Source organism: Tarenaya hassleriana, unplaced genomic scaffold (genome assembly GCF_000463585.1).
Source record: "Tarenaya hassleriana unplaced genomic scaffold, ASM46358v1 Cleome60, whole genome shotgun sequence".
Lineage (NCBI taxonomy): Eukaryota > Viridiplantae > Streptophyta > Magnoliopsida > Brassicales > Cleomaceae > Tarenaya > Tarenaya hassleriana.
Genome location: NW_010968506.1, coordinates 361302 through 374567, shown reverse-complemented (window position 1 = coordinate 374567; position 13266 = coordinate 361302). Strand labels below are relative to the sequence as shown.

At 36.4% G+C, this 13266-nt stretch overlaps 1 protein-coding gene across 1 annotated transcript; it reads left to right on the top strand.

Annotated features, from left to right (window-relative positions):
* Positions 1 to 687: 687 nt before the first annotated feature.
* On the top strand, positions 688 to 5164 carry LOC104799766 (eukaryotic translation initiation factor 5A-5-like). The gene is made up of 6 exons (XM_010522409.1): positions 688 to 769; positions 2767 to 2851; positions 4547 to 4592; positions 4684 to 4740; positions 4843 to 4920; positions 5060 to 5164. Exons 1-6 carry the CDS (start codon positions 688 to 690, stop codon positions 5162 to 5164), a joined length of 453 nt encoding a protein of 150 aa, XP_010520711.1.
* The last annotated feature ends 8102 nt before the right edge of the window (positions 5165 to 13266 follow it).

Here is a 13266-nt window from a genome sequence, read left to right as displayed (position 1 = left end):
AGACGCATTCTTAATGGATAGTACAAAAAATTACAAGAATATGAACCAAAGGACAACATTGATTGTCAAATAAAGAAGGAACTACACACCAATAATACAACATTGATTGTCAAATAAAGAAGGAACTACACACCAATAATACAGATAGCGCAATATATATCAAACTCATTATCTAATAAAATAATGGATCCATAATCGAATCTATATCCGATACAGCGCCCGATCAAAAGATAATCTTATTAGAGACAAAATTAATGATCATAGAAAAATAAATAAATCCGCGAAAAGTCTACAACGGGTTGCGCATCATTCCAGCGATGGAGGAGACAGGGGCAGCGGCGACGATGATGGGAGGGAGAAGGGATTGATAGAGGAAGGCAACGAACTTGACGGCCCGTGAGGTTGGCCTGCGTCTGCTCAAGGCAATCGAATATTGTGTCCGATATTCTGATTCGGATCTCCTCCTCGCTTCGTAAACCCTAATGGGCCTCATGAAACATGATCACTCTCAAGTATGTCCTTGCGTTTTCTTAGGTCTTCGATGTTTTCGGTCCATTTAGGGGGTTATTAATTCACGAGTTTATAGTCTCTTGTGTTGTTCTCCGTTCCTGGTTGAATTAGTGCGAAAAATGAAATAATAATAACTTGGTCCCGGGCGAGCGCTAACAGATGATTAAGTTGTTAGTGATGAGTGGGAGTGGGGATTCTTCCGGTGATTTCCAAAGCATCAGAGATGTCATCTGCAACGCTGGTGTTGGTGTCGGCGCTGGTAAGTTTGATGATATTTCTTCTGCTTTAGGATTCTTTTCGCTTTGATCGATGATTTTTTTAGGTGAGTTGTGTTTTATTGGGTTATTGTTTTTGTATTGATGTGGAAATTCAAGGGCGATCGCTGCGATATTTGTTTATCCACTGCATGTGATCAAGACAAGATTACAAGTTCTTGGTCTTCCGAAAACTCCAACGGGCCAAAAGAGGTTATCATGATGCACAGAAAGAATAAGCCTCGATTAAGAAAAACAAATGGTGGGAAAAAAGGACATGATACACATGAGATTGAAGATGAATCCAAGAAAGGCATGTAGGAAATGTTTGTAAGTTGTCTTTGTTTTCAATATTTCATTTAATCTTTTTAATAATTTTCTCATGATGTCACTATCTTAAGAGAAATGATATTCAAGTCGGATTAAAGAATAAATATGATGATATATACAAAACATCCAAAAACCTTTTTGGAGAACGTGATCGATATTGCCATCACGTTTTCCAAACTCTAAATCAAGGAGCATATATGTTGGAATAAGTCCCAACTTTTGGTTTCCATTCAATTTTATTAGATCATATTTACTTCTTTTTTTTGTAAATTCTATGATCATTAATTTTGTCTCTAATAAGATTATCTTTTGATCGGGCGCTGTATCGGATATAGATTCGATTATGGATCCATTATTTTATTAGATAATGAGTTTGATATATATTGCGCTATCTGTATTATTGGTGTGTAGTTCCTTCTTTATTTGACAATCAATGTTGTATTATTGGTGTGTAGTTCCTTCTTTATTTGACAATCAATGTTGTCCTTTGGTTCATATTCTTGTAATTTTTTGTACTACCCATTAAGAATACGTCTTTTTTTTTTTTTTCATAATTTTTCAATCAACCTCTACCAACAAAGATAACAGATACATATTGATTATGAGACAAGGTTCTACATCTTTCTTTAAATAAAGAGATCTATAGATCCAATCTAAGAATACGGGAATATTGATCAAGAAAAATAATAGCTTCATGACCGAAAAATAAAAATAAAAGTATAATATATATATATATATATATATTTAAATAATAAAAATATAAATTATAAGTACATGTATATATATATTTATATACATCTATATACAATATACATATGCATAATATTAAATATATATACATGTATAAATATGTATATATATACATATATGTATATATATTTATATGTAAATATGTGTGTAATTATGTACAAGCCTAGGATTTACATATAATCAATTATGAATAACCCAATAATTTTTACATATATAAATTAAGTTTTTTTTACATATCAGGTGACACATATAATCCAAAACATATGATTCATTTATTTATATATAAAACAAATATTCATATATTTCTAAAATTCACACACATAAATAATATAAATGAAAAAACATATGATTTATAATAAACTAAAATACTAATGAATATATAATTACAATAGTCATTTTTAGTTTCACTAAGTTAAAAATATTATATATAAATAAGTATTTTTTTTAAATGTATTTAATGAGGAATATAAAAGATTTCTAATTTGAAATCAATACAACTAATTATTATAAACAAAGTAGATAATGTATCAAAAAGATAAATTTTAAAATTCAATCAAATATCTATTTATATATTTATATATCATAAAGTGTAAATAAATATATAAATTATAATAAAATAAATTACAAATTAATATATAGTTAAAATATATATAAGTATAACGGTAAATGTTGAGTTTCAATAAAAAAAAAAGAAACCAATTCATACGAAACAACATTTAAATGATGACAACGATATATTCTTTTATGGCTCTGGCCTAGACAGCGACGGTCGGCAAACGAGGGAATATTAGTAACGGCTTTCGATGACGTCGGAGGGAGAGGATTCTTAAAGCAAAGTCAGCGACACTGCTGAGATTACATTATGTACATTTCCATCAAAACATATACATAGATTGAACAATGGTGATATTTGAATTTGCAGATGATTGTGCAAGAGTTCCAGAGTGTTATACCATTTCGGATCTGCTGAGTAGGGCGGTAGGGCCAGAGAACTCGAACTGGTCATTGTATGGAATGATGCTATCACCCGCGAATTAAAAGCTAAGGACAAGGCTAAACCACGAGTCACTAAGAGATCTCAAGTGCATGTAAGTTGAAAATGGGCGATGTAATTGAAGTGTTTTCTTCAAATTTTTGAGTTAGATTAAACGTTTATTCATGTATGTTATGATTCTAGATTGGTAGATAGGGTCATATGATTACTTGATGTTATGGAATCTATAAAAAAAAGACATCCATAAACGAACATCGTCGTTTAAAAAAAAATAGCACATCGGCTAGGGTTGACGGTGATGAACACCGCCGTCGGGAAAAAAAATAGAAGAAAAAAGAGCAAAATAAATTTAAAACGATACTCAAGACAATGATACTATTGGATTTAGTACATCGTTGTCATCTTCATCGTCGCTTTCGGATTCGACCGACATTGTTGATGAGAAGAAGGAAAAAAAAATTAGAGCAAAAACCGAAGCTCTGATACCATAATAGGGAAATGTTTTTCTATTATTGATAATGAGAAAAATACATCATAATATATAGCAAAATACAATAGAATATTCTAGGCATAATATCTAGGGTAAATCATAACAATATTAATGATAATATTCTAAGAATAATATATTCATATACTTATTTCTCTAAAGGGAACCTTAGAACTTTATATCATGTTATATAAAAATAAAATGATCACTTTTTTAAAAAATGACAATATTATAAGAAAACCATGTAAAAATTAAAAAAAGTATATTTTATATTACAGTTATGTATATTTGTAAACTTAGATTGAATATAAAAATAATAAAAACAGTAAATTTATTTCAATCTATTGTAATTTCAGATTAGATTTGTCTACTTGATATTTAGTTTGGTAAAAATCAATATGTTATAATAATTTTAAAAATATAACAAATTATCTTTATTTATATGTTAATTATGATTATTAAAATGATAGTATTTTAACATCTAATTATATTTAGTAGAATAAAAAGTTAAAAAACTTAAAATGGCGAATGAAAACAAAAAACGTATCATTATGCATATTTTGGTGCTCATTAGTGATAAAGAAAATCAATTTGGCAATTATTATTTAGAGATATTGGAAAATTCATAAATATATTTCAATGAGAAATGTGATGGGGTTAACTGATATTAATAAACATAACGTTATTAATTCATTGAAAAGTCACGAAAATTACAACGACACATATTGCGATGAGAGAGAAAGATACATTCGCACTAATACTTATATTTATTACACAGTATTATTGGCACGTTCTTTCCCAAATCAATAATTTCGTATTTCGCAACTGCCATTGAATTATGATAAAAAGCAGATGCAAGAAAGTTTTCATACAACCATTTTTTAACATGTGGAGCAGTAGTAGAGTCACCGGGTGAACGGAATGATATGCAGAACTGTTTGTCATGGCAAAAGGAACAGATGATGTGCTAAACGAGGTCTTTGTCGATACATTATCGGTGTGATATTTTAGTTTCATTTTTTTTTGTCATCTCTTGCATTTTGTAGGATCGTTTGGATTCTTTTTTTTTTAAGAGTCTATTGTCATTATTCAATTTGTATCCAGGTGAGAATTATGAGCTATATATATATATATAGTGATGTAATAGATTCAATATATTATGTTATTGCCATGTGAAAAATAATGGGGTCATCTTACGGGTATGTGAATCGGTATGTTCAGAATTCCTCAAATTAGAGATATCGTTCCATTTTCCTATAATTGTGACGTAAGTGTATTCTTCTATTTAGTTTTATCTGCAAATGGTTGTTCTCTCTGTTTTTTCCATTATGAGATTTCGTGTTTTTGAAATTCATCAGGATCCACAGGTCAACCATACCGATTACCCGCTGATTGACATCTCTGAAGATGGATTTGTATGAACTTTCGCTGCTTTTTTCAATGTCGAAACACTTAGAATGCAATGTGATAGAACTGTTTTTAACAGGTTTCAAATTGTTAACCCACTCGCAGGTTAGCTACTTAGCTTGCTGACCGATAATGGTAACGCCAAGGATGACCTAAGGCTCCCCACCGACGAGACTCTGCTCAGACAAGTTAGTGTTGCCTACTCATCCCATAATATTTGTCTCTTTTGTGCACTTTCTTCCACTTATAGATTTATACGATACCGTAATACCGGTATCTTAATCGGATGGAACATTAACATATGTAGTAACCGTTGTGTTTGAATAGATCAAGTCGGCGTTCGGTGATGGGAAGGATCTTTTGGTGTCTGTTATGTCGGCCATGGGAGAGGAGCATATATGTGGTCTTAAGGACATTGGCCCCAAGAGCTAAACCATGCTTTCTTGCCGACAAAGTTTCATCTATGTCCTGAGTTTCACATCGGAGGCACTCACAGTCTTATGAACAATTATTTTTTCATAAAAAAAAGGTCATGTGACATTTCCCTCTTTATATGGTGCTTTCAATATATTATTATGATTCGAATGTTTTTATTCTGATTTTTTTTCCCTATATCGTCTATCTACATCCGTATTGGATGATATGCTTTGATTTGTTACAGTAAATGTCTCAAGAATAAAAGTTTGCTTTATTAGTATTTAAGATATTTCTAGAGTTTTAGTGAAAATTAAAGTGGGATGTTTTCCATGCCTACGTATATACTTGCATGTACGTATATTTTGACCCATTTATTTCATTCATGCATATATGTACTACCATTGATGATTTTATAATCTGGATCTATTTATTTCATTCATGCATATATGCGCCACCACACATATTTATGGTCCCAACTACCATTGATGATTTTGTTACTTTCTTTTTCCTCTTGGGATCAAATAATACTATACAATTTATATTTGGCACTGATGTGAAACAAGGCCATACGATTTGCCACAGAGCATGAAATATATAGCCCAAAGGTAATCACGAAAATCAAGATCGGGATGATCGAATGTATCAAAATAAGGAGCTGATTTTGTTTTGTGGCAAAGATATTTGAGTTTTCTGTTTTCTGTTGTATTCCTTTTTTAAGTGTTTCTATTTTGTTTTTATAAAAAAAAATCAATTTGTTTTTACGAATTTCGGTTGTGTTCAATTTGTGGTCAACTCGAATTTGACTTTTATTTAAAAAATTGCTAAGATATTATTACTCTTATTTTTTTATTCAACTTGAGCAGCTCTGGTGGACGTGATAAGTCGGGATGGGCAAGTGGAGGAAGCCATGGAAGTGATAAGGACCATGCATTTGGCGCCAGACAGAGCGGTCTGGGGGGCTTTGTTGGGAGGTTGCAGAGTGCATAACAATGTCGGGCTGGCTCGTGTTGCGGCCGAGGAGCTGATGAGGCTCGAACCAGAGAGCTCGACGCCGTACGTGTTGCTTTACAATATGTATGCGGACATGGGAATGTGGGATGAAGCTTCTGCTGTTAGGAAAGTGATGGAGAGTCGGAATATCGTTAAGGCAAGGGGATCGAGTTGGACGGAATCCTCACTTACTGGACGCTGATTCTCCGTCTCTTGCTGATGTTTAATGAATAAAAAAAAAGTTTTTTATATAGAGATTACCGAATTGCCCCTTAATCAAGACCTAATTATACGTGTCACGCTTCTATTGGACCTGCTAAATGAGCTCCTCGTCCGACGACGGGGCACATTAGCACCACCTCTTTACGTGTAAACTTCTAAAACTATCCCCTCTGTAGAATCTTCCCGGGAGAGAGAGAGAGAGTGGCGAAGCTATAGATTCTCTCTGACCTAGCCTCCTTCGCCGTCGTTGTGAATTTTGCTTGAATTCGATTCCTTTTTTGTTCTTTGTTGATTTTGACGAGATGAACGGGAAGGCGAAAAGGGCTCGAACGAGCCTCGATCATCACCCCGTTGTCGATTTCTGGAGACGAGAGGTTGGGACGATTTCATCACGGAGTTTCGCCGACCGTTTCGCTGCTTCCGAGGTTTTGTAATCGTCTCTTGTTCGTCTTTCTCATGGGTTTTCCTTTGATCCGTTTTCTGTGTTCGAAATTTTGAATCTTTTGTGAACCCCATCGGTGCAGTTTCTATCGTCCGATCCTTTTGTCTATTCAATCGTTGTATCAATTTTCGGAATTGCTACGATGAATCGCTAAGACCATTTTCGATGCTGTCACTGTAGAACCTGGTTCTGCGTCTAGAGATATACAAGAAGCTTCAGAAGCATAGAGAGTGTGTGAACACTGTGGGCTTCAATGCCGATGGCGACATTCTGATTTCCGGTTCTGATGATCGTCGTGTCATTCTCTGGAACTGGGAGGTTGGCAATGTCGAGCTTTCTTTCCATTCAGGACACTCTAATAATGTATTCCAGGCCAAGTTTATGCCTTTCTCCGACGATCGGAGCATCGTAACCTGTGCTGCAGATGGAGAGGTTTTTATTATTGCAATATCTTCTAAATATATATATATATATATAACATTAAAATTATTATATACACTTAATTTGTAAAATATCGATTATTTTTATAAATAAGTGATACCATAAATTAATAGTTTCTAATATTAGTTTATATTTTGAAGTATTTTTATATTTAAGTGATATTTTAATATTTGAAAAGAGTGTAGATTATATATTTTTTAATTTTATATTAAGACAAGTAAAGAATAAAAAACAGGCTGAAGAAGAGCTTCATGATGAGATGGCACTGGTCATTAAAAAATTCAACAGATTCTTCAAAGGGAAGAAGAAATTTGGACAATCAGGTGACAGAGACTCAGGAAAATGCTTGGAATGCAAAGGCACAGGACATTGGAAGGCTGACTGTCCGAGTATTGCAAAAAGAGAGAGTGTGCTAAAGAATCTCAAGGAGACACAATGTTTTGAATGCAAAGGGTTTGGACATACTAAGGTGGAATGTACCAAACAGAAAGGAAAATCCTTTATCTCTCACGAAGATAGCTCATCCGAGGAAGAAAGTGACGAAGAAAATCTGTCCAACTTCGTTGCATTTCTTGGGATCATTGAGGAAGAAAATGATCAAGCAGAGGATAGTGATGAAGAAGAAGTCACTGAGGAGGAATTATTCACAGAAATGAACAAGTTGGTGTTGATGAATAAGCAACTGATCACGGAAAAACAACAACTGGAGAAGGAACTTCAACAAGTGCAACTGGTGCTGACAGATACTCAAGAAAAACTTGCACAAAAAGAAGAAGAGGCTTCATTGATGAAATGTCAACTGGAAGGAACCAGGAAGAATCTACATCTTCTTGGAAACGGGACTGGAAAATTAGATCATTTGCTGGGACAAGGTCGGAATACTGGAGATCATTCTGGTCTCGGATATCGAGGAAAGTCATCTTCCGGATCTAATTTTGTGTCTGGAGGAAAATTGAGCCAAGAGATACCTGATGTGAAGCGTAAAAACCCTCCATCAAGACAACCATTACGTTCATCCAACTGGAGACGACAAGAAGACAGATGTTGTTATCACTGTGGTAAAGTGGGACATCTCAGAAGAAACTGTTTCTATCTAAACAGGAACAGGGGTACTATCAGGTATTCAGCTCCTGCATTTGGGTATCCTCATTGGAACTTAAGATGGATTCGAAAATCAGATCTAATGTGTAATGTTGCTTATACTACTGAGCACACAGAAAACACTGGAACCTGGTACTTTGATAGTGGTTGCTCAAGACATATGACAGGAAATCAAGAACTGCTCAAAGATTTTGTAGCAATACAGAACGGGGGAAGTGTTACATTTGGTGATGGCAAACAAGGAAAGATTCTTGGTAAAGGAATACTGGATCATGAGGGGCTGCCCAAGTTGACTGACGTTAAAGTTGTTCAAGGATTGAAAGCCAATCTTATCAGCATAAGTCAGCTATGTGATACTGGGATGAGAGTGAAGTTTACAAAGAATGCTTGCTTTGTAACTGATGCTGACAATAAATGTGTTCTGACAGGGAAGAGAAACACAAACAACTGCTATACGTGGGTTCACACACGTAAGGAGTCTACTCAGCATCTGAATTTCGTTGCAAAGAAAAATGACATGGAGTTGTGGCATCAAAGACTTGGACATATCAATATGCGAGCGCTTGTCAAATTGTCAAAGTCAGGTGCTGTTCGAGATTTGCCAGAATTATCTCACGATGACAAGTTTGTCTGCAAAGCGTGCCAACTGGGGAAACAGATTCGCATCTGTCACAAGAAAACAGACCATGTACACACAACTCATATCTTGGAGCTCATGCACATGGATTTGATGGGTCCTATGCAAACCGAAAGCTTCGGAGGAAAACGGTATGTTCTAGTATGTGTTGGAAAGTGACGAAGAAAATCTGTCCAACTTCGTTGCATTTCTTGGGATCATTGAGGAAGAAAATGATCAAGCAGAGGATAGTGATGAAGAAGAAGTCACTGAGGAGGAATTATTCACAGAAATGAACAAGTTGGTGTTGATGAATAAGCAACTGATCACGGAAAAACAACAACTGGAGAAGGAACTTCAACAAGTGCAACTGGTGCTGACAGATACTCAAGAAAAACTTGCACAAAAAGAAGAAGAGGCTTCATTGATGAAATGTCAACTGGAAGGAACCAGGAAGAATCTACATCTTCTTGGAAACGGGACTGGAAAATTAGATCATTTGCTGGGACAAGGTCGGAATACTGGAGATCATTCTGGTCTCGGATATCGAGGAAAGTCATCTTCCGGATCTAATTTTGTGTCTGGAGGAAAATTGAGCCAAGAGATACCTGATGTGAAGCGTAAAAACCCTCCATCAAGACAACCATTACGTTCATCCAACTGGAGACGACAAGAAGACAGATGTTGTTATCACTGTGGTAAAGTGGGACATCTCAGAAGAAACTGTTTCTATCTAAACAGGAACAGGGGTACTATCAGGTATTCAGCTCCTGCATTTGGGTATCCTCATTGGAACTTAAGATGGATTCGAAAATCAGATCTAATGTGTAATGTTGCTTATACTACTGAGCACACAGAAAACACTGGAACCTGGTACTTTGATAGTGGTTGCTCAAGACATATGACAGGAAATCAAGAACTGCTCAAAGATTTTGTAGCAATACAGAACGGGGGAAGTGTTACATTTGGTGATGGCAAACAAGGAAAGATTCTTGGTAAAGGAATACTGGATCATGAGGGGCTGCCCAAGTTGACTGACGTTAAAGTTGTTCAAGGATTGAAAGCCAATCTTATCAGCATAAGTCAGCAGTGAAGTGTACAAAGAATGCTTGCTTGGTAACTGATGCTGACAATAAATGTGTTCTGACAGGGAAGAGAAACACAAACAACTGCTATACGTGGGTTCACACACGTAAGGAGTCTACTCAGCATCTGAATTTCGTTGCAAAGAAAAATGACATGGAGTTGTGGCATCAAAGACTTGGACATATCAATATGCGAGCGCTTGTCAAATTGTCAAAGTCAGGTGCTGTTCGAGATTTGCCAGAATTATCTCACGATGACAAGTTTGTCTGCAAAGCGTGCCAACTGGGGAAACAGATTCGCATCTGTCACAAGAAAACAGACCATGTACACACAACTCATATCTTGGAGCTCATGCACATGGATTTGATGGGTCCTATGCAAACCGAAAGCTTCGGAGGAAAACGGTATGTTCTAGTATGTGTTGATGATTACTCCAGATTCACTTGGGTCCGGTTTCTTCGAGAAAAATCTGAGGCTTGTGTTGCATTTCAACATCTGTGTCTACAACTAAAAAATGGGAAGGGAATGGTGCAACGGATACGGAGTGATCATGGAAGGGAATTTGAGAATGAGTTATTTAACACATTCTGTGACAATCACGGTATTGCACATGAATACTCTGCTCCAAAGACTCCTCAGCAAAACGGAGTGGTGGAAAGAAAAAACCGAACACTTCAGGAAATGGCTCGATCTATGTTGCATGCTAAGAATGTTGCCATGAGATTTTGGGCTGAAGCTATGAGCACTGCTTGCTATCTGATCAATCGGATCTATCTGCGTTCTGGAATGACCAAAACACCTTACGAACTCTGGAAGGGACGGTCACCTCCTCTCAAATTTGTTCATGTGTTTGGTTGTACATGTTACATTCTCAATGACAGGGAGTATCTTGGCAAGATGGATCCTAGAAGTGATGAAGGGATATTTCTTGGGTATGCACAAAACTCAGCCGCATACCGAGTGTTCAATCTTCGTACTAAAACAGTAATGGAATCTGCCAATGTTGTATTTGATGAGGAAACATCACGGTGTGTTGACGGCATTTCACTGGAGCCAAGTACTTCTCGTAATATCCCAGAATGCTCTCGGATTGCTCCTGCCCCTCCTCAGAAAGATGAATCAGATGGTTCTTCCACCGACACTGGAGAATTTGATGACAGTTTATCTGGACCAGAAACATCTATTTCTGTACACAAGAATCACTCTGCTAGTGATCTAATTGGCGATCTTCAAGCTCCTCGTCAAACTCGGCATAAGTCCAGAATAAACTATCAAGATCTGGTTCGTTTTGTCTGCTTTACCTCTCAACTTGAACCTAAGAAGGTCTGTGAAGCACTTCATGATGAGTTCTGGGTTCGGGCAATGCAGGAAGAGTTGGAACAGTTTGTCCGCAATGATGTCTGGTATTTAGTTCCCCGCCCTCAACATACAAATGTCATTGGCACGAAGTGGATTTTCAAGAACAAGACTAACGAGTTTGGGGAGATAGTTCGCAACAAAGCACGTTTAGTTGCTCAGGGGTACACTCAGATTGAGGGAGTTGATTTCGATGAGACTTTTGCACCCGTTGCTCGTCTTGAATCCATTCGATTACTCCTCGGAGTTGCGTGTAGCTTGCACTTCAAACTTTTTCAGATGGATGTCAAGAGTGCTTTTCTCAATGGAGTACTCCAAGAAGAAGTGTATGTCGAACAACCTACTGGTTTTGAAGATCCCCATTCTCCAGATCATGTGTTTCGTTTGAAGAAAGCTCTATATGGTCTTAAGCAAGCTCCTCGAGCGTGGTATGAACGGCTGACTTCCTTTTTGGTTGAGCACGGATACAAAAGAGGGGGAGTGGATAAGACATTATTCATTCACAATGATGATGGTCAGCTCATGGTGATTCAAGTGTACGTTGATGATATCGTATTTGGATCTGTCTCTCAGGCAAAAGTTGACAACTTTGTGAAGATGATGACTAATGAGTTCGAAATGAGCATGTTTGGAGAATTAAACTTCTTTCTCGGGTTGCAAGTGAAACAGACAACCGATGGAATGTTCATTTCTCAAAGTAAGTATGCTCGAAACTTGGTCAAGAGGTTTGAACTGGATGGAAGCAAATCGGCGAAAACTCCTATGTCCACAACAACGAAGTTAACTCGCGATGAAGATGGTGAAGATGTAGACACAAAGATCTACCGGGGAATGATTGGAAGTCTACTTTATCTTACCGCAAGTAGACCTGACTTGTGTCTAAGTGTTGGAATTTGCGCAAGATATCAAGCTAAACCGAAGAAGTCACATCTGCAAGCTGTCAAGCGGATTATTAAATATGTGAAGGGAACATTGGAGTTTGGGTTGCACTATACACGGGATTCAAGTTGTGAATTGGTGGGGTTTTGTGATGCTGACTGGGGAGGTCATGCTGATGATCGGCGAAGTACTTCTGGAGGGTGCTTCTTTCTTGGAAATAACATGGTAGCGTGGCACAGCAAGAAGCAGAACTCTACATCATTGTCCACAGCTGAAGCAGAGTACATTGCATTGGGAAGCTGTTGTACTCAACTCTTGTGGATGCGGCAGATGCTCTCTGATTACGGTATCAACTTATCCTCTTTTACTGCTCATTGTGATAACACGAGTGCTATAAATATCTCTAAGAATCCTGTGCAACACTCACGAACTAAACACATTGAAATTCGTCATCATTTTTTGAGGGAGCAAGTTGAAAAGAAAATTCTGATGATTGAGTATGTTCCTACTGAGAAACAATTGGCTGACATATTCACTAAACCCCTAGATATGAACAGGTTTGTTGGTTTGCAAAAATCCCTTGGAGTTGGGGAACTTTAAAATGGTTTACACGTTTTTTGTAAGGAGAATATGCAGGGAAAGGAACAGGCCAGGAGATAAGCGAGTCAAGGAGATGTAGCTGAAGGTCAGAAGGACTTCACTATGTCTCAGGTACTTTTCACGTGTATAGGGGCTAAATGACGAGTTCTGTTACTCCTCTATCATGCAAAGACATATACATGTCATACAAATGATTAGATACAAAATAGTCATGATATGAGTAAACTAGTAAAGTACTCGGGTCTAAGTTGTGAAACAGATTTCCATACGATGGTCTAAGGGCAATTAAAACAAAAAAAAAAAAAAAAAAAAAAAAAAAAAAAAAAAAAAAAAAAAAAAAAAAAAAAAAAAAAAAAAAAAAAAAAAAAAAAAAAAAAAAAAGGG